The sequence below is a fragment of the Vicugna pacos genome, chromosome 12, assembly GCF_048564905.1.
Source record: "Vicugna pacos chromosome 12, VicPac4, whole genome shotgun sequence".
In the NCBI taxonomy this organism is placed as follows: domain Eukaryota; kingdom Metazoa; phylum Chordata; class Mammalia; order Artiodactyla; family Camelidae; genus Vicugna; species Vicugna pacos.
The window spans coordinates 12,868,979-12,892,341 of NC_132998.1; the positions used below are offsets into that span (position 1 = coordinate 12,868,979).

Below are 23,363 nucleotides of genomic sequence, written 5' to 3' on the forward strand. Positions count from 1 at the left end.
GACTCAGCCGCAGGGGCGAGGCGTCTTTCTCTGCAGCATTGGGGGTTCTCAGAGAGCCTGGCAGCCTCTCCTCCCCCGGAGGGACCTGAGGAGAGCTCAGGCGGGGGTTGAGCGGAGGGTGCGTGTTTTAGAAGAAGCTTTCCCCTAGGAAAAATGTAACGGGAAAGGGGGCTGGGCCACCAGGCGGAGGTGAAGGCCGGTGGTTTGTAGAGGTTGGGGAAGGGAAAATCTAAAAGGAGATTTGGAAGAGGGAGTTTAAACACAGCTTCTGGGCATCCAAGTCTTTTTTCGCCTCAACTTGACCCTCCGAAAAATGGATCAAGCCATCACTAGGCGATGCCAGGGCAGGCTATAGCTGTCAGGAAATTGGAGAAGGGGTAGTCCTGGAAGTAAGGTTTAGATGCTCTCTGTGTGTGCCCAGCAGGTGGAAAAGAGGTGTGTGAATGAGGGGCACCCCAGATCCTTTGTCTTGCCCTTATATTTCTCTTTTTGTCATCCTTTGCAGCTCCCAGGCTGCGCTAGAGGGTAAGATTGCAAATACAGGGGACAGTAGACATCAGACGCTGGGGGAAACTTCCTAATTTTGTGTTTGTGGGTCCTTGCGAGCAGGTGTGAGAGGACCGAGTCTCCCCTGCCTCAGCCCCTTCAGTCACAGAGAACTAGGTTTTACGCTGAAGGGGGAGCGATGGCTGCAGGGACCCCACCACCACCACTCCGGCGAGGGGGTGGGGAGGAGGGGCCAGTGGGCGGTGTGGAGCCCGCCCTGGGCGGCAGTCTCTCGCTGGTCTCCCTCGCTGCGTCGGTCCCCCCCAGCCTCGCGCTGCCAGCGCCGCTCCTCCTCCCTCCCACGATTTGCTAGCGAGCGCGGCTACCGCCCGCGCCCAGAGGAACCGCCGGGGCCAAAACAGCAATTTGTTTCCGAACGAGTGATGCGGGAGGCTGAGCACTCCACCCCTCTAGGAGACACGTCCAGAGTCATCAGCATCGGAAAGAAAGGAGTGTCCCCCACTCCACCCACCCCTCATCTCCAACAGGGGCCAAAGCCCCAGGCACCTGTATAAAAATGAGCTAGTGCTTGGGGAGGAAAGGGAGGAAGCGTCCCCCTATCCCTATCCTCTGAATCTTGGAATCCTAGTCCCAGGAAGAATGACCCTAAGGATTCTGCAGATTATGCGCCTTATCCCCCTCCCCCACCCTCTCGCGAGTATCCAGGGCCGCGCAGTAACCCCTCACTCTAAGGCTCATTTTTGCCCCTCCAGGCAATGTTCAAGCATAATGCTAAGGAGAGGGTGCACGTTAGGAATGGGCTCACTTTGAGAGACAGGATGAGGCTATAGTTGAAAGCACCGAACTTAAGAACCAGGCTACCTAACTAGGTTTGAATATAGTTCTGCCACTTGCTGTTGTGATTCTCCTTCTGTGACTCAGTTTTCTCCTCTGTGAAATGAAGACAATAATAACTACCTCAGAGGGCTGTTAGGAGGATTAAAAGAGTAAAGGATCTAGAACAGTGTGTAACATTTGCATCATGTAAATGTTTATTACCATCTGATTTTGAGTTTTATAAGAGCCCTGTAAAATATGCAGGGTAGATGCTACTTGCACTCCATCTCACAAATGAGTACAGAGGCAGAGATAGAGAGACTTGCTCAAGGTAACCAAGTGATAAATGGCTAAGGTTCCAATCCTGACAATCTCCCAACTCTATGTCCAGAGTCCATCTCACTCCAGCATTGCTGTTTCCCACTCTGAGGACCCAGAAACAACCCCAGGTTAGCTGTGTGACACTCATGAAGACTGGTCATCTGGGTTGTATATCAGATCCAGATGGTCCTTGAGTTACCCTCGTAAGCCCAACCTGTTCAGACTTTCATGCTTCCAGCTCATCAGCCCGGGCTAGTTTTGAACATCAAGCTAGACGAGACACCTTGGGTCAGGGTGGATAGGCGGTAGAGGAATGTGTGCAGTGACCCAAATATTACAATGCTGACATTTATTGAGCATCAACTTTGTGCCAAAGCACTGTGTTAAGTGCTTTACTTGGATTATCCCATTATTCTTCATCATAACTCTATGAAGTAGTCATTGTTATAATCCCCAATTTACAGGTGAAAACATTGAGGCAGAGAGGTTAAATATCTTGTCTAAGATGCACTGCATCCTCCAGCAGCTCCAGAGACAGTGCCTGTGTCACTGTTTTGGTGTCCTGGTCCGCACTTCCAGAAGAAAATATGCTAACATTTATTGAATGTTATGATTACTCTTCCTATCTCAGAATGAAACAGCAATGTTTCGGGCTTTAAACCCCTTCCCCTGTTGCTCTTCAAAGAATTTGTGTGAAAGTGTGTATGGGGTAGGAATGCAGCCACTGACCCTTTCCTTTAGTCTGGCCTGACTTAAGATGCCCTTTCTATCTAGATGAGTGTATCCAGGCATGGAATCTCAGCCCTCTCCTCCCTTTCACTTTACCTAGTCCCTCAGGTCTTCTGCCAGACCTGGCTTCTAGGTTCCCTCAGGTTGCAGCAATGAATTGATAAATTCCTTGCTTTCCGCCCCACATGCATGCAAACACACACACACACACACACACACACACACACACACACACACACACACACACAGAAGGGGTCCATGTTCAGGAGACAGTACAGTGGAGGTTGGGAGGAACTGAAAAGTGAACAGGGGGGGTCAGGGAGCACTGGTCTCATTACAATCTCCTCTTCTTTTCCTCTTTCCCCAATTCTTGACTCAGTGGCCACAGTGAGAAGTCACAGGGAGGGGAAGGGTGAGGAGGAGCCCTGTTCAGAGATGATAGCTCAAAGCTATTGTCAACAAGAAGAAACTCAGGAGGCTGCATTTTGGAGCTGCCGTGGGAGGACTGTGGGAGTATTATCTACAAAAGGAACAAGGAGAGAGAAGGGAAGAGCAAAGCAAGGAAAAAAACTGCTTGAGACACAAAAGATGGAAAAAGCTCCCCCCTCTCCTGAGTGCAGGCGGAGTCAGTTGTTGTGTGCAGTGGCGGAGAACAGGTGGCTGTCGAGGAACAGACTCCAGGGGCCCTGCACCTCCCCTCTTCTCACTCTCTCCACCCTCATTTATGGAGTTCCCCAGGTCTATCTCTCCTTCTCAGGCCATGTGTGGTGGGAAAATCTCAGGCTTCCAAGCCCAACTAGTCTGGGTTTGACTTCTAGCTCCTCGCTGATGGGCTAAATGACCTTGGGCCGGGACAGGGACGGGTGTTGCTCTTAAAGAGGATCAGTTCCTTCACTTGTGAAATGATCCTTCCTCAGAGGATTGTTGAGAGAATGAGATGAGCTTAGTGAGTAGTTGTGATTGTTACTGCAAGTCCCCCTGAGCCTTGCCCTGGCCCTGGGTGCTGGGACCACGGAAGTGAGCTCAGCACAAAGCCTCACTGAAAGGCTTGCCACCTCCACCAAAACAAACACTACGTTTTGGAATAATTTGAGGCCTCCAATACTTGGCCACCCCTCACTGCTGTCATTCTAGGCCATTTTTTTAAATTTATTTTTTATTGAGGGGGAAGGTTATTAGGTTTTTAAAAATTAATTTATTTGTTTATTTATATGGAGGTACTGGGGACTGAACCCAGACCTCCTGCATGCTAAGTACATCCTCTACCACTGAGCTATATCCTTCCCCCCCCAGTTCTAGGCCATTTCTTCTAGTGGGGGATCCTAGCTAGTGTGAGAAAACCTCAGTAAATTTTCAAACAAGGAAATTCTGCATAAACTGTGGTATGCCGCATGACTAGTTAAGTGGAGGAACAGATCTGGACCAAGAGTTGACTAGATTGACAGCAGTTTGCTACCACGCCAAGCTGCTGGGGGGCTCGTCTTGTTCCTTTGGTAAACAGCCTATTAAAAGGGGGCCATATGGTCATTTTGATGAATGCCCACTGGGAACAGCATCACGGACTTCAGCTTGTGGGGAGACGCTGCAGTTGCGCGCAGGCCCTGCCTACTGGGACGGCAGTTTACCACAGCCCTGCCTGGAGTCAGCAAGGGGGTGAGTCTGAGAGATCTTCTCAGTCTCTCAACCTGCGTGTTCTAGCAGCACCAGAAAACGGGTTCATCTGAAATATAGTTACAGAGAAAGCCAAACTGGGTTAACTTGAAGAGAGACATAAAAAGGCGACCTGACTTTTCCCTGAGGAATCAGAGTGGGTGGATTTGTTCCTGCTGTTTTGACGGTAGTGAAGGGGCGGGCGGGCTGGAGAACAGTTGTGCTGATGGTGGGTGAGGCTTCCTCACCCAGGCAAATCTTCAGATGGCATTTCCCCTTGGTAAGGAGTTGCAGAGTAGGTAATAAAACTCCCCCAGCACCTGTATGAAAATGACATTCCCTGGCTCTCTCCTGGGAGACTTCCTCCTGCAGCTGCTGCGCTGGTGACTGTTTGCCCAGGTTGGTGCCATAAGCATCTGGCCTGCACCACCCAGAGAGTGCAGACGGGGGAGGGGGTGTGCTCTCCTGACAGCTGTCAGGACAGACAACAGGGCACAGAGCTCACCACGCTGGGGGGAGATGCACGCAGAGAAGAAAAGCTACAGAAGGAACAGGATGGCTGAGTTACTGTTTTCTTGGTTAATTAGGTCTGTATGGCTGGAGACAGTGCAGGAGAGCCAGTAAAGCAAAGGAGTCAGGTGAGTGAACATTTAACTTGTCACAAGTTAGCTTGGACACCAGGGTATCGTTCTGCAGCACCTGGCTAGACAAACCCCGAACCCCTCCGTGAGGTAGTTATCCTTGTCTCCACTTAACCATTCAAGAAGAGGTTCAAAGATGTTATGTTTTTCGCCCAAGGTTAGTTGGTCACGTAGCTGCCAAGTTGTGAAGCCAGAATTAAAATCCAAGTTTATGTCTCAAAAGTCCAGGGTCTTCCTGCTCTCCCACACTGCCTAGCCACAGACACTGCTTCCAGGAGTCTGAGGAAGAGCTATGAGCTTTATTTTCCTCACCCGCAAAGTGGCTGAGGAAAGAGAAGGAAGCATTTATCTTCGCCTCAGAACTCAGCACACTGCGCAGCACACAATAGGTACCTCCATGTTGGAAGGAAAGGCTGCTCAGGTGGCCGAAGCAACCAGAGGTCAAGCTTGACTGCTTGTACAGCAGGTTGTTCCGGCTACCAGCGATATGGTCTGGTACTCTGGACTAGTTAAAATGGTGACAACAGAGCTCCTTATATCAGTAGGTGACCCGCAACCATGTATCATTTTGGTCACCTGTGTCTTCCATAAAGTGTGCTCCCATATGGATATAATCCTCTCCAGGTGCGACAAGGTGGGATGAATCATGTAGATCAGGCAAGACAGACTCTCGTTTTGTTAGGTCAGATGGCAGAATTTCCAGGGGCAACAAGTTCATTACTCTACTGACCTTCTCCAAAAGGCGAGGTTAGTTCACACACTGATAACCATGTGTCCTGGCTTTTCCAGGCCACCCCCAACCTAAAATATTTTATTCTGTTTGTCCCCACATACATTCATACTCACAAGACTGCACCCCAGTTTGGGATTCTGAAGTATGAGGTCCCTCTGTCTATGAACCACTGAATGAATGCCTGATCACTTCTTGGTGTGGCTCTGGTTCAAGCACAGGCCCCTGCCCTTCGGGCTGTGCTTCTCCATTTTACTCTTGGAAGACAGCATGGCTCCCTCGTGCAACACTATTACCTTGTATTATGTTATTGGTGTTTGTCAGTTGCCTCCATGAGTTTGTCAGCCCCATAAAGGGCTATGTTTTAGTTATCTTTATCTCTCTTTAGCATCCAGCTCAGCAACTGGACAAAGCACTCCCTAACACTGTTGGCGAGAATATAAATCCATGCACCTTTAAGACTACTTTATCAATAACTATATGATCCAACAATTCCACTCCTAGAAATTTACCCTGAAGATAACACTCTCACAGGTGGAGTCATATATGTATTATGAGATGCTCATTTCAGCAATACTTGTAACAGCAAAAAACTGAAAGTCATCAATAGGGACTGGTTAAACTAAGTATGATAAATTTATAGGGATACTATGCAGTCATAGAAAGAAGGTGTATTTATGTAAACTGGCACAGAAGGAAGTCTAAGTGTTATATATTCTTCTGATATATGTGTACCAATATAGAGAATCTCCACAAGAAACTTAAGAGTGCTTGCCTCTAGGGGAGGGAATAGATAGTCCAGAGTGGGACGAAGGCTTATTTTTCATCATATATCCTGTGAACCGTTTAGGCTATTTCTTCTTTTACCATTTACATATATTGATTTTTCTTAAAACCAAACAAAAACTAGTGATAAAAAGTGAGGACAAGTGAAAAAAGCACGCTGTTTAGGAACATGCATAGTATGGTTCCTATTTATGTAAAAGAAAGAAAAAATGTATTTGCATGTCTGGATTTAGAAATTCTGTGAAAAGATATACAAGAAACTTACCAATGATTTCTTCTGGGGAGTGGGACAAGGTAGGAGAGTATTTTTTACTTTACATCATGTATCCTTTCGTACCTTCAAAAAATTAGTCTGTTACTACTTTTTTAAAAAAGTGAATTTAAAAAACTGCCATAAATAAGGGGCCTAGGAAATACTTGGGTGTTCCTAATGAAGCCGTGCTAACTTAGCTTTTCTCTCTCAAGTGGTTTATAACTGACAAAGCTCAACCTGAAGACTCTAGGCTGGGAAAGGGCACGGCGCTGATCTCTAAGAGGAAATGGAAAGAGAAGGAAAATGATTAGGTGGGATCTCCCTGGACACACAGCAGAACTGCCCAGGGTACAGAGCCTCCCTTCTCTTGGGAAGCAGAGAGCTGTTATGGGGAGCAAGGAATGGGCCCCACAATTCAAACTTAAGATAAAGCTAACTTCTCTTCATGGAAGAAAGTCAAATTGGCAAATTTCAGAGCAGAATATCCACAACATGAGATCCTAAATGAATTATGGTTTAGATATAGTATCTAAAAAAAGAATCACAGAATGTATATAGTATGATCCCTTTCTTATAAAAAACAAAACCAAAATTAAAAGCCCATACATCTATGTGCATGTGAACATATACTCTTTGAAAAAGGTTCATAAGGATATATGCCAAATGATTAACTCATTACCCCTGAGGAACAGAATGGGAAGGTGGAAACTTTAACGTTTTCTTTTTACATTTCTGTATTATTTGATATTTTAAATACAACTTTTATAATTAAAAACAAAATGTAAAAAAAGTTTCATAATTTTCAAACTTTTTATGGTCACAGAAAAAAAATCCTCAAATATTTTTCTACAAAGAGATTTTAATTTCAACTTCAAGGCAATGATGACAAACATGTGGCTTCCCATCTGTTTAGATGGTTAAATACAGTCTTGCCTGGATACAGGGACAGACCTCATAATCCTTCAAGGTCACTTCAATCTCTGGATTTCCTATAAAGTACAGGTAAGCAATTAATCAGAAAAGCAGGGATTTTTCCTGATACCAGAAGGCTGATAGTGTTGTTGGATAAATTCCCCCAAATGAGGTGACCAGCCCCTTAGAAAGTGGCTTCCTAGTACTCCTTGACTACTGTTTTCTTTACTGAAAGACACACACTCGCTCTCTTTCTCTCTCAGTCTGTGCAACCAACCTGAACCCTGGAAGCTCCGCTTCAGCCAAAGAGCCAGGGGAAGCCCTGAGGCAGCTAAGTTCTGCACCACTGCCACTCAGTTGGGTTTCAGACTTGGGAGAACAAAGCTGGGGAAGAAAATGCTCTGCTGTTATTAAATCATAGAGGCTGGGGTGAGTGTTGGGGGGGGCTGGTACCAGTGTCACCTGCTACATGCCGGAACCCAATTACATTGTGACATCAACTACTCCTGTGAAGGGACGGGCAGTGGAGGTCAGGGGTGGGGACAGAACCTTTGGTTGCCTGGGGGAGCTGTTGGCAGCTGTAGTTTTTCTGAACTGGTAGGCTCTCTGGATAGTCACCATTCCCTCTCCTACAGACCTGTTCCCGTGAGGAACAGCTGCATCTGCTCACCCTGGCTTTCACATTTAATTCGGTTCTGAAGCTAAGTAGGGGACAAGTGACTGAGGAAGTGGACACCCTCAGTGAAGCCCCCGAACAAGCTGCCGAAGTGACTTCTACCCCATGAGGCCCAAAGAAAAACAGGTAATGAAATGAAGTCACTTCCTGCTGTGAAACAAACGTGGGAACATTTATGCAATTGTTTTTATTTATTCAACTCTAAAGATTGACTGCGGCAATTTTTTGATGGGTAACACCTTAGATTAACACTAATTATATTTGCTGTAAATTTGGTTCAGGGTCAGAACAGGAAATCAGGAAAGAGAGAACAATAGCAACAAAAATCTTCAAACATTGAAACAAAGAAATACTTTTTTTCCTTTAGTTAAATGCTACTTTCCCATAGACTTCCCTAGACTGGTTTGCAGTCTAAGATAATAGGAAACAAGGCTTTGGGCGTTTGGAAGAAACTGCAGGTTAAGCTATGGTGCTAAGCAAGAGACTGAACCCTGATCTGAGCGTCAATCTCAGGCACGTTCTGCGAGCAGAGGCAGATTCTCAAATGTTTCCTAGTGTTCTTTCCTTTTCACTAATTAAACTTCCTCTTCTCTGGCTAATTCAGTGCAGTTCACCATCCCCTCACTGGTCACACTGCTGTTCACAGGGAATCTGACAGGCCCGTGTGGTTTCTGCTTAGCCTGGAAAGGCAGCAGGACCAGTTCTGATTCATCTCCCCCCAGAAGCCTGAACAGTAGGGGCTGCCGAGGAAGGCCTCTTCAGGCACCTGAAAGGCCGGGAGCACTGGGAAGAACACTGCTGACACTTGGGAAACTTGGCAACAGTCGCCTGTGACTCCTGGTGGAAATGACTAGTCAGAATCAATCTATATCACTGGGAAAGGTGAAGGGAAAACACAGTTTCCCCTCCAAAAATGGTAAAGAGGAAACGAGGAGAGAAGAAATCAAAGTATTCAGAATGGTATAAAAAGTGATATGCGTAAACTTCTTTTCGTTATTAAGTCTAACTATAAGTTTCCTAAAGTCCAGTTACCAAGTTGAACTGTGTGGGACAGAAGAGAGGCCAAGTGCAATTTCCCTCAAGAGTTCCCGGCTTCAGGCTGAGAGGTCCTGGGTTTGCGCTGGGGGAGCCCCCTTTTGAATGAGGGCTTGGGTGGGCTGGGCTCCATGCTGGCTCCAGTTCCGCTGGTCCCTGCAGGATGAGCCTGGCCCTGTTCACTAGTGTTTCCTGGTGCCTGGGATGGAGCGCTCTGGTACCTGGAACCAGATGAATACCATGAGCTGTTTCTGTAACGACCCACACTGTCATGTTGCCCTTGGTTCATGGGGTCACTGGACTTTTGGCCTTGTGGCCTGTAGCTTTGTCCTCCTCGTCTGTTTCCCGGCAATACCTAAGGACAAAAGAACACAATGTTCAGAGCACTGTGGCGTTATGGCCCCGCTTTGTTCTAGCTCAGTTTATAGAATTCTGAAAGCCTCATAGTAGTATCTCATGCTCAGGACTCGGTTCTCTCTCAAGACTCAGAATTTGCTCAGCCAATCCAACCTAGACACTATATCAGAACTAATAAATCTTCCACTATTTTTACCCCCACCTTTCACCCCTAGGCTCTTCTCCACTGAAGAGGAGTTCACTTTTCATTAGCTGGGCAGAAGAAGAAAGCTAACTCTCTGGGTTATTATAAGCCCCCAGCTGGGAAGTATCTTATCACATGTCTGACTTTTACAGATCATAAGCCATTTGTAAAAATAATGGACATTTGGAATAATAAGATAAATGTCATTATGCTCTATTCTGCTATATATCATGAAGCGTAGATTGAATCATGCTGCTGTGACATTTAACACATCTTTCACTTTACAACCCAGAAAGCTTATGACATAGGATTTTATTTTTGTACTCTAATTCCAATGTAACACCAGTTCTGAAGAATTACTGACAGCACTGCCTTGGATTACTCTTGTGTATCTCCTTCACACCAGGGAAAAGAAACTATGGATTATGCTTCAACTTTCCTGTGTTTGCTGCCCACCCTAGCAAGTTCACGCTCTCTCGCTCTCCCTGATACGTTCTCCATTGTGCTTCTAGGGAGCTGCTGCTGCAGATGCATTCTGGTGAGCCTGCCACTGTGGTGCTTGTCTACCTTGAGATGGGTGCGCAACTCCCAGTGTGACCAATTACCAGGCAATCCTACCTACAACAGCTGGGATCACTGCCAACACCAGAAAGTCAGCGGTCTTGGCAACGAGAAATCTACACTGGCTGGTGGTTTGGAACATACGTACCAAATGCTTTCTCTGGAACTAACTGAAGCTGGAGGGATTCAAAATAGGTACAGAATGGGCATAAAGAGAGGAAATAATGTACTGAGCTGTCAGCATTTAAACTGTGACAACCTGGTAGCTTTTCTTCCTTAAGTTGCTCAGTGTGGAAGCTCGGTTACCTCTCGGTGAGGCTGGTAGGTCCGGCCACTGGAGTTTGCTGTGGCTGCAGGAGCCTCTCTTGGTGCCAAGTTTTTCTTGTTAACACTTGTAAGGCTGGGAGCAGAGGCACAAGTGGAAGAGGAAGCAGCAGAGGCATCACACGGGCTACTCAAAGACACTGATGTAACTGAGCTACATCGAGATCTGGTTGAATAGCTGTTCTTTGGATGTGACACTGAGAGAGAAATATGAGAAATATGCTGTCATATGACAGAAAAGCATGTTGGGTAACACTTTCCCTATTTCTCCATTTCACAATGAGCAACTTAAAGAACTGTCTACCTGAGTGATCGTAAAGATAAGTTTATAAATGCGTAAGGAAGGAAACCTGCCTTATGCTCTCTTCCTCCACTCCTGCCAAATCCTCACTGCTTGGTAAAGGAACTCTGAGACAGGAGAACCATATAGGATTGCAGTGGCCCATCCCCCTACCAACTGATGACTTCCGGGCGTTTCCTACCACCTAAACTCCTGGCGGTGGCTCCAGCCGCTGACTAAGCCTAGGAACAATAGTATGGGCCATATGTTCGATTTCCTATGCAAGGAACACTCCAAAGTACAGACTTCGCAAAGAAAGAAAAAGTTAAAGAAAAAGCTAAATCCTTTTAAAAAGATTTGAATGATGCAAGATGAGTTAAATATGAACAGAACTAGTCTTTACAACAAACATGTATTTTCCCAAAGTTCCTTCTGCAAAAATAACCCCAAATTCAAAATACCAATTGAGCTGAAAAATATTAATATTTTCAGTTCAAATTTTGCCAGAATTCAATGGTTTAAAACTACTCCCTAGATTTTTTTTCTTGGCTTTAAGCTTGGACTCATGTTGAGTTCACAATCCCTGCCCTAGGTCCACTATTTCACTTTCACACTGAGCCAGAGAGAACAGAGGAGCTGAGCTCAGGGTTTGGGTCTGACTGATGGGTCACTATAAGCTCTCACCTCAGAGGCACACCTCCTCCCACTGCCACACACACATCCTTTGTAACTATTAAGTACCTATTCTGTGTCAGGCAAAGCAAGTATTGTTATCTACATTTTGCAGAGGAATAAACTGAGGGGCCAAGAGGTTAGGGTACAGACAAGGATTCAAACTTGGTCTGACTCCAGGGCCACATGCTCTTTATACTATATGCCGAACATGCCTCAACTCAGCAGAAAATGATGAAAAAGTATGACTGCAAATTAAGGGAGCTGGAAAATACCCATCCTTGCGAGATCAAAGCATCTGCATCCATTGACTTGTTAAGTATCTCAGTCTCCTTTTCATAAAAACAAACCAACAAACCCAAACACAAGCAGCACTGAGAAGAATCAGTGGAGAAATCAACTGGCACTTTGGTCTCTAATGACTAGCGGGTGGTCTTCTCATCACCATCCCTGGCGCCCTGAATCCCTCACCATCTCACCTTGTCCAAACGAATCAATGCTCTTCTTGAGGGTCTCTACATCACAGGTGAACCGGGCTACTCGTCCCAGATCCTCGTCGTATTTACGTTCACTAACAAAGTGCTGGAGAAAAGACAAAGAAAAGACTCCGAGTGAGCCAAACAGTATCCATGGAATCTGCAAGCTTGCTATAAACAGATGAAACAGTTACTTTCAACTGTCATATTTTTGTTTCTCCAGAGTTCACTAAATGGCCATGATATTACCAACGCTGTGCAATTGACAAAATTCAATCATTTTCTTTAAGAGCCCAAAGATAAGTCTATTTGGGAGCTTTATTAAATGCTACATGGTGGTCGTTAGGTATAATCAGAAGCTATGGAGGATGGAGAAGGAATTCATGGTGGAGAGCCATCTTTCTTCCCCCTGTTGGCTACTCTCGACATTGTTCCATCTTACACAAAGACAGAGGCAGCAAAAAAGCTCATAAGTTACAATGATTCCATTTAAATAGATGGTTTGGTGTTCTTTAATAGGAACTTCCTTAGGAAACCCACTTCATCTCTTTATAAAGTAGGATTTGTTAGTTCTTGAAATAGGAACAATTTCTTGAGATGGAAAATCATTCATGCGAAAAGTCAACTTTGCAAATGAGAAGAGCATGCTGCAAGTAATTTAATCCTTTTAAGCAGACTGAGCTGAGAAGGATCCAACCCCTTGGGTCAAAACTAACTATTCTGTAGAAATAGTGAGACTAGAAACATGTCAGGAATAAAGTGCTTTTGGGGGTCTATTTCAATAAACAATTTCCAAGGTCACCTAGAACCATTTTTTTTCAGATGAAAAGGTGAGAGAAAAGAAAAGCTAAAGGCCTGGATATAATTTAAAAGAACTGAACTCCTCAGAGCAGTCCTCTAACTAAGGGTGGCCTAATTCCACTTTGGATTTTCAAAAGGTAGAATCAAATACATCAAATCCTTGCGATGCATCTAGAAGCAGTAAATGGGAGAGGAGAAAAAAAAATTACCTCTGGGCCTTGAAGCCTTAAAGCTTCAGGGTACACTGTGGCTTAGGAAAGCACACGAACGTCTGTAACAAAGCCTTCAGACATGTAAGATCAGTCTGAGATTAATTCTGAAACAAATTCTAGGGTTTGCTGAGCCAAAGACATAACAGCAATGACGGAAATAAAATGATCTGGAAATAAGACATTTAAATTGCACAGCACCCACTTCGGTACACTGAAGACGTGGAGAGAAACAGATCCTTAGTCAGCCTGCAGAAATATTTCTAGCAGCTTTTCAACCACGTGGGAAGGGGAACAGATGAGGCCTGTGAGAGCCAGAATTCTTATCTAATTCCAAAGGGGTTTCCGGCTTCTCCCTGATAGTTGAATGAGGATGACTGGCATCAATGCGAGGAAGACTTTCTATAAAGTTTAGTAATGTAGTCTTAGTTAATCGGAAAATGGTAATTTAAAATTTGCATTGTATATTTCACTAGTTCTCCTCAATAGAGTCTAAGGGCAAAGAGCAAGGGAATAATAACAAGGACACGTGGAAGGTCTTAGATGATCTTCCAACTATGTTTTTATTTTACAAAGGCTCTTATACAGCCTCCCCATTCCTCTTAAAAATGGCAATAAGTCTCACACATTCAGAAAGAGCACAGTAAGGGCTCAGGAGTAGAGAAGGCCAACTCCCGTGGTTCACAGAGCTCACGATTTAGAAACAAGGTTGATGTGTGCTGGGATTGGCAAGGGGAGATGGAGGGAACAGGACGTGTCTGTGGAAAGGAGAGCTGACGTGGCTGGAGTACAGAGAACGGGTCGGGTGGTGAGAAAAGGACGGCAGCAGGGACAGGCCATGTGGAGACCTACAGGCCATCAAGGACTATATCTATCCGATGGCACTGGGACATTTGAAGCAGGTTACCGCAGCGTGAGGAACAGATCTGAAGGGGTGGCGAGAGTGGGGCAGTGGCAAGGTGGAGGGGTGGCATCAGTTAGGAGGACATTACGGAAGTCCAAACAAGAGTTTACAGTAGCTTCATAACGGTTATGGTGGTGAGTGAGAGAGAAAAGCTCAGACTTGAGATTTCACAGAAGGTCAAATGGACAGGGTCTGCTGATAGACTTAATTGTGGGAAAAGAAGAAATTTCCTAAGGTTTCCAGCTTGGACACTGGATAGATGACAGTACCACCTACAGAAAAAGGGGACCTGGAAAAGGGCCAGGTTTGGGTAGAAAAGATCATGAGTTCAGCACTTTAGAGATGGCCATGAATTATGGAGATTTGCTACTTTAGTCCCCAAGGGTAAGAAGAAAGGCAGAGAAGAGAAGGAAGTTTTACCTTGATATCTGCTCTGAGCTCAACCAACTGCTCCTCTGACATTCGAACAGCCACGTCAGTCATCTTCTTTAGAAGTTCGGCTTTCTTTTGACGGCTGAGCAAAATTTCCACTGCAGAGAAAAAGGGAGTATGACTCTCAGGCTCTGCTAAATAGGACAAAGAACTGGAAATACAGGACTTGCAGTATGTATCTGGGCAGCCAAAGGCTTAGCTGCCCACCCATCCAGAAAATGAAAATACCAAAGGTCCAGCTTCCACTTTCCTGAGGAACTCTGAAGGCAGTTAAGTGCTAAACGCTTTTTATGAATCATAAAGACTTGTAAGTCACTTGCCATTTCTCCTTCTCCTCTTCCCAGTTAAAAAAAATTTTTTTTTTATCAAGAAGCATTGAAATTAAAACAAAAAATGCTTATGGTGAAAAATTAATCTAAAATAAATGGGTATAAAATGAAAAGTAAAACTGTCTGTCTTACATCCGATTTTGTGGTCCCTTCCCCAGAGGAAACCACTGCTAACAATTTCTTAAGTATATTTCCAAATACATTCTCTGCATGTACAACATCTCTCTCTCTCTCTTCCCTTGTCACAAATGGGAGTACAGCACATACACGGTCCTTTCTTCACCTTAGCTATTTTCACTTAATATATCTTGAAGTTCATTCCTTACTAACACATTAGGTTCCCCTCAGTCTGTTTAATAGCCATCAAGTATTCTACTATATGGATATAACACAATTATTTACCAAGTTCCCTAATGATGGGTATTTAGACTTTTTACAGCCTTTTAGAAGCATCTTCTTTGGCATGCGCCCAGATGTGTAACTTAGATAAGTCCATGGAGGATTACAGACAATAAAGAAATCTCAGAGTAGAGAGCCAGGGGCTACAGAGGACAACGGGCAAAAGAAATTCTCATAGAAAGCAGAACTAGGGCAGATGAAGCAAGGAAATTTCTCCACCACTGAAGCAGGGACTCGACTACTCCTGTCCAGTAAGATTTGATTATTGCTTTTCCAAGTGGGAATTTTTACTGTAATTATCCTCTTCTTTCTCTACATAATACTGGAGGAAGGTATCTAACTTTTCTTTTAGTTTATGGAATCCCAGACCACAACGTGTCATATCCAGACCTGCTGGAAGATCTGAAATTACCCAGAAGTCCTGGATTTTCAGCTGAATATATGAACTAGAGACCATGGAGGTGCTGCCACTGGGGAGGTGTGTTTTCATTTCAGAAAAAAGAAGAATCGGGCAGCTGAAGGGTAGACTGTAGCAAAGACTGTTCATGACTGAATAGCCATTCTCCTCTATCAGAAGTCTAATGTTGTTGCGTACCAACTTGCTTAAGTAAAAATCCACATTTCCTAGCTTTGCTACAGATGAGAGTCATTTAATATAGTTTGGCAGATCTAAGCAGAACTCACAGGGCGAGGCTTACAGGAAAGCTCTCTAAAGGAGTCTTAGCCAGCGTGCAACATTTTTCCCCTCCTTGACTGGAGTCATAGGAGGTATCTTTTGACCATAAGCACACTGTAGGGATAGCTGTGGCTGGGGAGAAGGATAGAGAAGCTTGGGTCCCTCATGTCATGTTGGAGATGCCCTGCATCCCTGGATTGCTTACCTGTGGACCTTTCATTTCCTGAGAGAAAAGCAAACTCACATTTACTTAGGCTATTCTGTAGTATGCAGTCAAACTCAATTCCTAACTGTTATACATAGAATCCTATAACATACCAAGAAATTAACCAAATTTGTTAGAAAAAACCCAGAATTTTCAAAGAGCTGTATCAGGTATTACAAAGAGCTGAATGTCTTTAGCAAGTTTACTTAATTCAATTGCCACACACATGCCACCATGGGCTGCCTACACCAGTGTCAGGTTAATCAATAAGGTCACACTTTCCCAATAAGCTAGGAACATGCACACAGTTTCTCAACACAAAGTTTCTCAACACAAAGGCCCAACAGCTACAAATGATCTGTTGTTCTGTCTCCCAGGATAAAACCTACTTGCCATTTCTATCAAATTCACTTTCCCTCAGCTCCAGCATTCTAGGACTCTAAGACAAAATTACAGATCTCAAGATGGAAAAAACATGTCAAGTAAAGATTTCTATATGTATCAGATAACTGAGAGGATCTAATTTTGGACAAGTCACATTTCCCCCAAAGGAACTAGTTTGATTAATTAATTAATTAAAAACCCAACTCCTCCATAAGGCTGATGTTAAGATCATATATGAATGAATGTGAATAAAGTCTGAACTGTGAATATATAATTAATAAAACTACAATGTGTGAAAAAGAAAAATACCTTCTTGATATCATCGGTAAATGAGTAATTTCATTATTGTCATTGAAAACTTGGATTTTTATCATGGGAGAAAGGAGATACAGATATAAAATTGATGAATTTTATCTGAAGTTGATAATATAAGATTGGCCATGAACTGATAACTGGTTGAGGCTAGGTGATGGGGGTTAATTATATTAGCCTCTATTTGAAGTATGTTCAAAATTTTCTATAAATGATGTATTTTAAAAAACACCTTCTTCTCAACAGTAAGGACAATGCCTTCTTACCAGTTGTATTTTCTCTGAAACTTCACCTTCAAAAAGAGAACACACAGGCACAAGACTGGACTGAAACTGTCACATTTAGAAATTACAGGATATACCACTCCATCTAAATGAAATCTCACGTCTGAAAAACAGTGGATAGCTTTCTACCATGTATTCAGCATTTCATGTTAAATGGATCGAAACTGATCTCAGCTCAACCTTCAAAGCTGCCTCCTCTGGCCCATGACCATAGGCACAAATGATTTAATTGTAAGTCATCATCTCAACCTATTTCCATTCTTACCAGTTTGAAATCAGGCTAAAAGGAACAACCTTCCTAATTACAAATCTGGCATTCAATGCATGAAGATAAACTGCTGTTGAAAAGCCCCAAATCAATGTCATCATACAAGGTGCAGTTGACGTTCCCTTCTTTTCATATAGCTGTCTATCTTTAACCTAACCCGTAAAAGAAATTACAAAAAAACAAATATCTGGTTCTTTAGTATAAAACCACACAAATTTTCCAAGTTAGACTCTATTCTTCCATAATCTATTTTAGTAAGTTTTCGAAGAACTCTAGTCATGGTATCCTGAACCCTCAATTAATTGACTTTTTTCCTACCCAATGATAACAGACACTGAGTGAAGCTTCTACAAACCAAGAAAACAAAGAAAGTTCTCAGCGTGGTAATGACAGGAATGTATACACTAATTATAGGCAACCTAGTGAAGTCACCTCTGATTATGCCAAAGGGTTTTTTTTTTCCCAAGTAGAAAGAAACCCAATGGAATTGCTCAATTACTGGAGGTAAAACAAAATGAAATAAAACCCAGGCACCTGCAAGATACTTTATTTTCCTAAGCTGGTGCTATGCTGGCAGATACCATGATACAGTCTCTTAAGACCCTAAGCTCTACATTCAAAATATTAAAATTTGGAAATAGTTAAAAAAAAAAACAAAAAAAACAGGCTCTTATAAAGTTGTTTCGCCTGAAAGGTTTCATATGACACTATAGTACAACCACTCAAGACTGCATAACTAAATATATAAGCTCTTACTGTGGCATTTATATTGAGCTTTTGTTATGGGGGTTGAAATGTGGGTACCTATTAACTGGTAATAGCTTTAATAAAGATCAGACTTACTGGCTTCAGCTTTCACTTTGTCCATTTCAGCAAGTAATGCCACTTCTCGATCCATTAAACTAGGAAGAGATGACAGAGAAAAAAGATTTGATCAGAAACTCAAGCAGAAAAATGTCATATTGTAAATAGTGGAGAAAGGGTTATAAGTTTGTTCACTAAAAGCATCTACAAAGTAAATACTGTATGAATCACGTGAAAATTCTCTTTCACCCTTAGCAAAGACTATTCTAAGGATTCCAATTAAGAACCTTGTTTCCTTTTATTTCTATATGTGTTACAGTAAACCAGTAGCTAGACATGTAAGAGTTGAGAACCAGTAGATGGCAGTAGTAAGCTACAAAACATTTCTTGGTAAGTTGTGCTTACCAAGAAAAAAGCAGAAGTCTCTGTGGAAATCACATATTTCTACATATGTGCTCACATATTTTTCATTTTATATTTTGGTCTATAAAATTGGACAGCTTTGCTTCTAATGAATTTTTACCAGGCAATACCCCTGCTAGAGCATGAAAAATTTATCCATAATTAGGATATAGATCTTCAAAACTTTACCACAGTTGCACCAAGTGCACTGGCGCTTCCCCTTTAGAATGCAGAGTAATCAAAAGACATACATACACTGTGCTGGTTTTACAGTTTAACAGTAATCCAGGAAATATGGAATCAAAGGTTTCTGGGAGGCTTTTTACAGAAAAAGAACATTAAACAGGCAACTAGAATTTTCTCCACTGCAAATGTAAATGGTTTCTAAGCATGAAAGCTCTTCCATGTCCTTATAAAAGAACCCACCACCTTTAATGAGTGTATAAAGAGATAGCAAGGTGCCCCAGTATTCAACTTCCGGAAGGAAATAATTTTCTTTACCATATCAGTTTGCTTAGTGGTGGCCAAAAAAACCCCCAGAAAAACCAAAACATAAAGTTAAAATTTTAATACCTGCACAAACATGAAATGTTCCAACTCTCTTCAAATTTGAAAATCATCCTGATTTTTCTCCTTCTGAATGGGAATATAGCTACAGAGTTAATAAAAGTTCTACTCTTGTTTCTGGCTGTAAAGCTAATCATATATATACATACACATGCATGTCTGTGTATACTAATTCAACATAGCTCAGTATGTAGTTATGTTAGCACAAAGTGGTTAATATGGAGACTGTAGTGTGAGATATAAAAAATATATATATAAGGCAGGGTCATTTTCTCAAGGAGCAACATCTTTTAGAGTGAAATGCTGGAGAACACAGGTTTGATAATCATTATGCATGATGTTAATACACAGACTTGTTACCAAACAAATTTGGTTGCCTTATTAATCTCAAAGCACCAGACTAGAGAGAAGACACAACTACTGTGGGGTAGCAATACTTTGCTAAGAAAGCATTTCCCAAACCTTGGCAAATATTTCGCTCTAAGAACTCTAGCAGCATTTGGAATACCTAAAAGGCAAAACAAAAGCATATATGAGACAGGGGCTGCCCGGCCTCGAGTTTAGCATTCTCTCTCTTCTGTTGCTGAATCACCTTAAGATGCAGACACTGTATCCACCAGATGACAAATCTGTCTCTGGCAAAGCTTGTAAAGTATTTATTAAAAGACCTCAGTAAACAAGTAAGCTTTTTGCAGCTTATAGTCTTTATCATGAAAAAGTAGAATGACACATGACACTTTCAGCAAGGCCAAGAAGTTCTGCACCATCACAATCAGACTTTTCTGTGACAGTATGAGCTACCACATCATGATGGCACTTGTTTTTTTTTTCCCCTGTAAGAATGACTAGCACCCATTTAAATAAACTTTGTTACTTGAATAACTCATTGGTGATCATAAGAAATTCATAGGGCAGTGTATGGACAACCATATGACTACTCCAATAAAAAAATTTTCATTGCCAAAAAACACTGAAAAGCAGTAAGCACTTCTATTTCTTTTGTGTGTTGTTTGTCATATTTCCATCTAATGGTAACACCTTTGGGAAGGTCCTGTGATGTCAGCCAAGCATTAAACAGAGGAATCTATTGGCTAACATCTGGGATCTTTCTCAGAGAAAAGGCTGATAAATATCTGTAATTTTTCATTAATTTTTTTACAAGCCTTTAAAATAGAAAAATGAATAAATATTAAAACATATGTAGTATAAGTGCCCGACTATTAACTTTTTTGATTATAATGTAAGTGCCTGACATACTTTTGGTTGCCGACATCCATTTCAAAGACATTCATCTCAAATAAATAGACTGCCAGCTACAAGACTGATAAAGAGCCAGGCCACCCCACCCACAAAGTTCCCCTTTTAGAAAGCTCTGGGTGACCTAGATAACTGGCCACTTGAGTGACCTTACTTTTCCCTCCCACGCTTTAATTCTTGCTCTTATTGTTTTTTTATTATGTGTTTTTTGGTTATTGTTAATAATGGTGCTGGGGATTGAACCCAGGACCTTGTGCATGCTAAGCATGCGCTCTACCACTGAGCTATACTCTCCTCCCACCTCTCATGTTTTAAATTCACTAATGAAGAATAAACCCACAAAATCCCAGGCATCCCACCTTTGACCCCAATAAAGGCATGATCCCAGGTCTGTGCTCTCCCTTTAAGCACATTGTGCTGTGGTTCCAGGAGTGCCATGTACCCTCTCAGACTTACAGAGTAATAAACCTTTTTTCAAAGTTTTTTTCAAGGTTGCTGAGGTGCATAATCATAAGAGCCACAAGGAACAGTACAGCTAAAACACTGGCTTGTGGTGGGGGTGGAGGGCTTGCCACAAGCAGTATAGGGCCCAGGTGAGTGCCCCCAGGCATTCCTAGCTGATAGTGTCACTAAAGGTAGGCTGAGACTGACACAAAGCAATGTAAGAACCTTCTTTTTAAAAGTATATCACATAATGTATTACAGTTGTGTAGAAGAATGACTGTGTTTTAGGTAACTAATGCAAAAGCAGTTAGGGATGACGTCATGATGTCTGCAGCTTTCAAATGGTTCCACCAAAACACAAACACACACACAGAGTAAACAAACTGATCACTGTACTATCCCTTCAACTTTTTTTGTATTTTGAAAGTTTTCACGATAAAAAGTTGCAGAAATATGTACATCATGAAATAGAGAAGGTGAGAAGAGTTCAAAAGTGGAAAGTAGGCTAAGGATAAATAACAGGCATTTTTACAATTAAAAACAGTAATTTACTGTAACATAACTTCGTGACAATGAAAAAAATAACGCTAAAGTTTTTCATCTGTTCTTAAGCTGAACAGTGGTCCCAGTATAGATCTGTGGCCAAGAGATTCAAAAGTACCTGTGGTTTGAGGAAATAGATTTTAGATGCTGTCACTGCAAACAATGAGTCATCTCAGAGAGTGAGGAAAGGCTCACTCAGACTTCCTGACTTTTCTGTTACCTTGCTCACTCCAATACCTGAGGGTACTAAGCTTGCAACTGTTCCGTCAAGGCTTTCCTGAATGGAAATACACCATGCTGAGCATCTGATACACTGGACTCTGAAACTGCTAATGAAATTCAGTTAAATATTGCTGGGACTCTGTTGAGAAAGACACTGGGTCTTATTAAGCATGGGCCTTATACAGCATAGAGAATTTCCATATCCTTTCGTGAAAGATGGTTTTAGATGTCCTGGTACCAAAAAACTGTTAACTATCACTGTTTACTTATGGTTGTTGTGTTAGAAAATAATGTTATAAGGGAAATAAGTCTGGCAATTTCTGAGCCAATGATTTCAAGGGTAATAACCTAAACTACTCAATAATGTTCTTAGAAAACATTTGTACTTTTATTTTATTAACTGAAAATCTAAAACCTATGTATTCTATTTCCACTAACCAATCAAAGCAGAAATCCAAGCCAAGCAAAGCCAGTGCAAGCACGTCTATTTCTCCGACGACACTTCCCCCTTCTCATATAAAACCACTAAAAAAGAGAATCATCAGTAGTTTTTGTTAGCAGAGAATTAATGATGCTTCCTGTGTTTTTTAAAAGTCTATACTCTCAGCCCTGGCCTTATGAGTACGGTCCACATATCTGGGCTCAAAATAAAAACAAAAAACATCACTTAGGTAGCCAGGTCATCATACTGAGCTGAACAACTGGGGTAAAATGAATTCAAAGAACTAGTTTATTAAGTCAAATTTGGATCTTATGAAAATTTGGTTCCTCTTTGTTAGGAGTCCTTTACAAAACATGTAATGTGATTTTCATACTTTCAAGAGTCTCAAGCAGCTTTTAAGAAGTTAGAATATAAATATGAGCTGTTTTTGTGGGACAGGCCCTCAATGGATAACCTTTCTTTCTGTTCTCTTCCAGTGGTCAAAGGCATCTCAGTTTTAAACTAATACTAGAGACCATGTAACTTGACGATATTTTACAATAAATTTCAGCAAAAGATCCAGCAGCAATCCAGATTACCAACGAATTTATCGTTCAGGTTTCTAGTTGGTAAGGAAAAATAGTTGGAGTGTTAAGCCACATAGCGAATAGCTGACTAGATCTTAATTTGAAACCGTGATTTGGTTTTTTGAATCTTTTTTCTGGAATTATGATGACAATGTCTAAAAGGAGACATGTGTGGACTAGGAAGGCAAAGACCAAAAAATAAAAGCAAACAGAGACACCTGGTATGACCCAAAAACGGAAATAAAGTAGAAAAGTGTTACTTAATACCAAGTATGACTTTAGACAAATTATTTTTTCTGTACCCATCTTTTCTCATCTATAAAATGAGTATAATATTACAAATGATATTATTACACAGATTAGAGATACTGTACATATAAAAGCTTCTGACATACAATACCTCAATAAATGGCAGTAGCAATTGTTCCAATTTCTGTACTTACTGTGATTTCTCAGTTTCAGCGGAATATCTGTTTAGTAAAAGGCCCTCATATTACTCTGGTAAATCTTATACATTCCAGATCCACTGTCTAGAAATTCTTAAACGCATACACATACTAACACAGTGTAGGCAGTTATACAGAGGTGAATCAAAGATAATTTTAAGTGAAAAGAATGCATTACAAAATTATAATCTCACAGGTGGGAGTATAGCTCAGTGGTAAAGTGCATGCTTAGCATGTGCGAGGTCCTGGGCTCAATCCCCAGTATTTCCATTAAATAAAAAATTAAAAATTAGAAAAAATTATTATCTCACTATGATTACAACTATTAAGATTATGCATATATACAGGTAAGGGACAAAAGGGAGCACAAAAAAAAATTTATGCATTAGGGTGGTAGAGTTATATGACTTTAATTTCTATTTTTAAAAAACGATTTTTATAATTATGGGAAATATAGTAAAAATAAGAGAGAATAATGGAAACTTAAAAAAAATGAAAAACAAAATTCAGACTCCTTCTACGCTGGTCTGTTACTTCATCCCTCACTACCTTCAACT

The 23,363-nt window shown here is 42.0% G+C and overlaps 1 protein-coding gene and 1 long non-coding RNA gene across 13 annotated transcripts in view; one reads left to right on the forward strand and one right to left on the reverse strand.

Moving 5' to 3' along the window:
- Positions 1 to 7,272: 7,272 nt before the first annotated feature.
- The window catches only part of SPATS2 (spermatogenesis associated serine rich 2), a 94,592-nt gene continuing 78,501 nt past the window's right edge, over positions 7,273 to 23,363 (reverse strand). For all 4 annotated transcript variants that reach the window (XM_006202939.4, XM_015238089.3, XM_072972847.1 and 1 more), the window contains 5 exons: positions 17,957 to 18,015; positions 14,245 to 14,354; positions 11,914 to 12,016; positions 10,465 to 10,679; positions 7,273 to 9,411 (listed from right to left, as the gene is read on the reverse strand). In XM_006202939.4, coding sequence (XP_006203001.1) covers positions 9,100 to 9,411; positions 10,465 to 10,679; positions 11,914 to 12,016; positions 14,245 to 14,354; positions 17,957 to 18,015 — 799 coding nt within the window. In that variant the 3' untranslated portion in view covers positions 7,273 to 9,099. The remainder of the gene's footprint in view (positions 9,412 to 10,464; positions 10,680 to 11,913; positions 12,017 to 14,244; positions 14,355 to 17,956; positions 18,016 to 23,363) is intronic.
- LOC140700129 (uncharacterized) overlaps positions 8,065 to 23,363 on the forward strand; it is a 69,981-nt gene continuing 54,682 nt past the window's right edge. For all 9 annotated transcript variants that reach the window (XR_012078359.1, XR_012078361.1, XR_012078358.1 and 6 more), the window contains exons 1-3: positions 8,065 to 8,147; positions 10,110 to 10,353; positions 22,271 to 22,402. This is a non-coding gene — a long non-coding RNA (uncharacterized lncRNA). The remainder of the gene's footprint in view (positions 8,148 to 10,109; positions 10,354 to 22,270; positions 22,403 to 23,363) is intronic.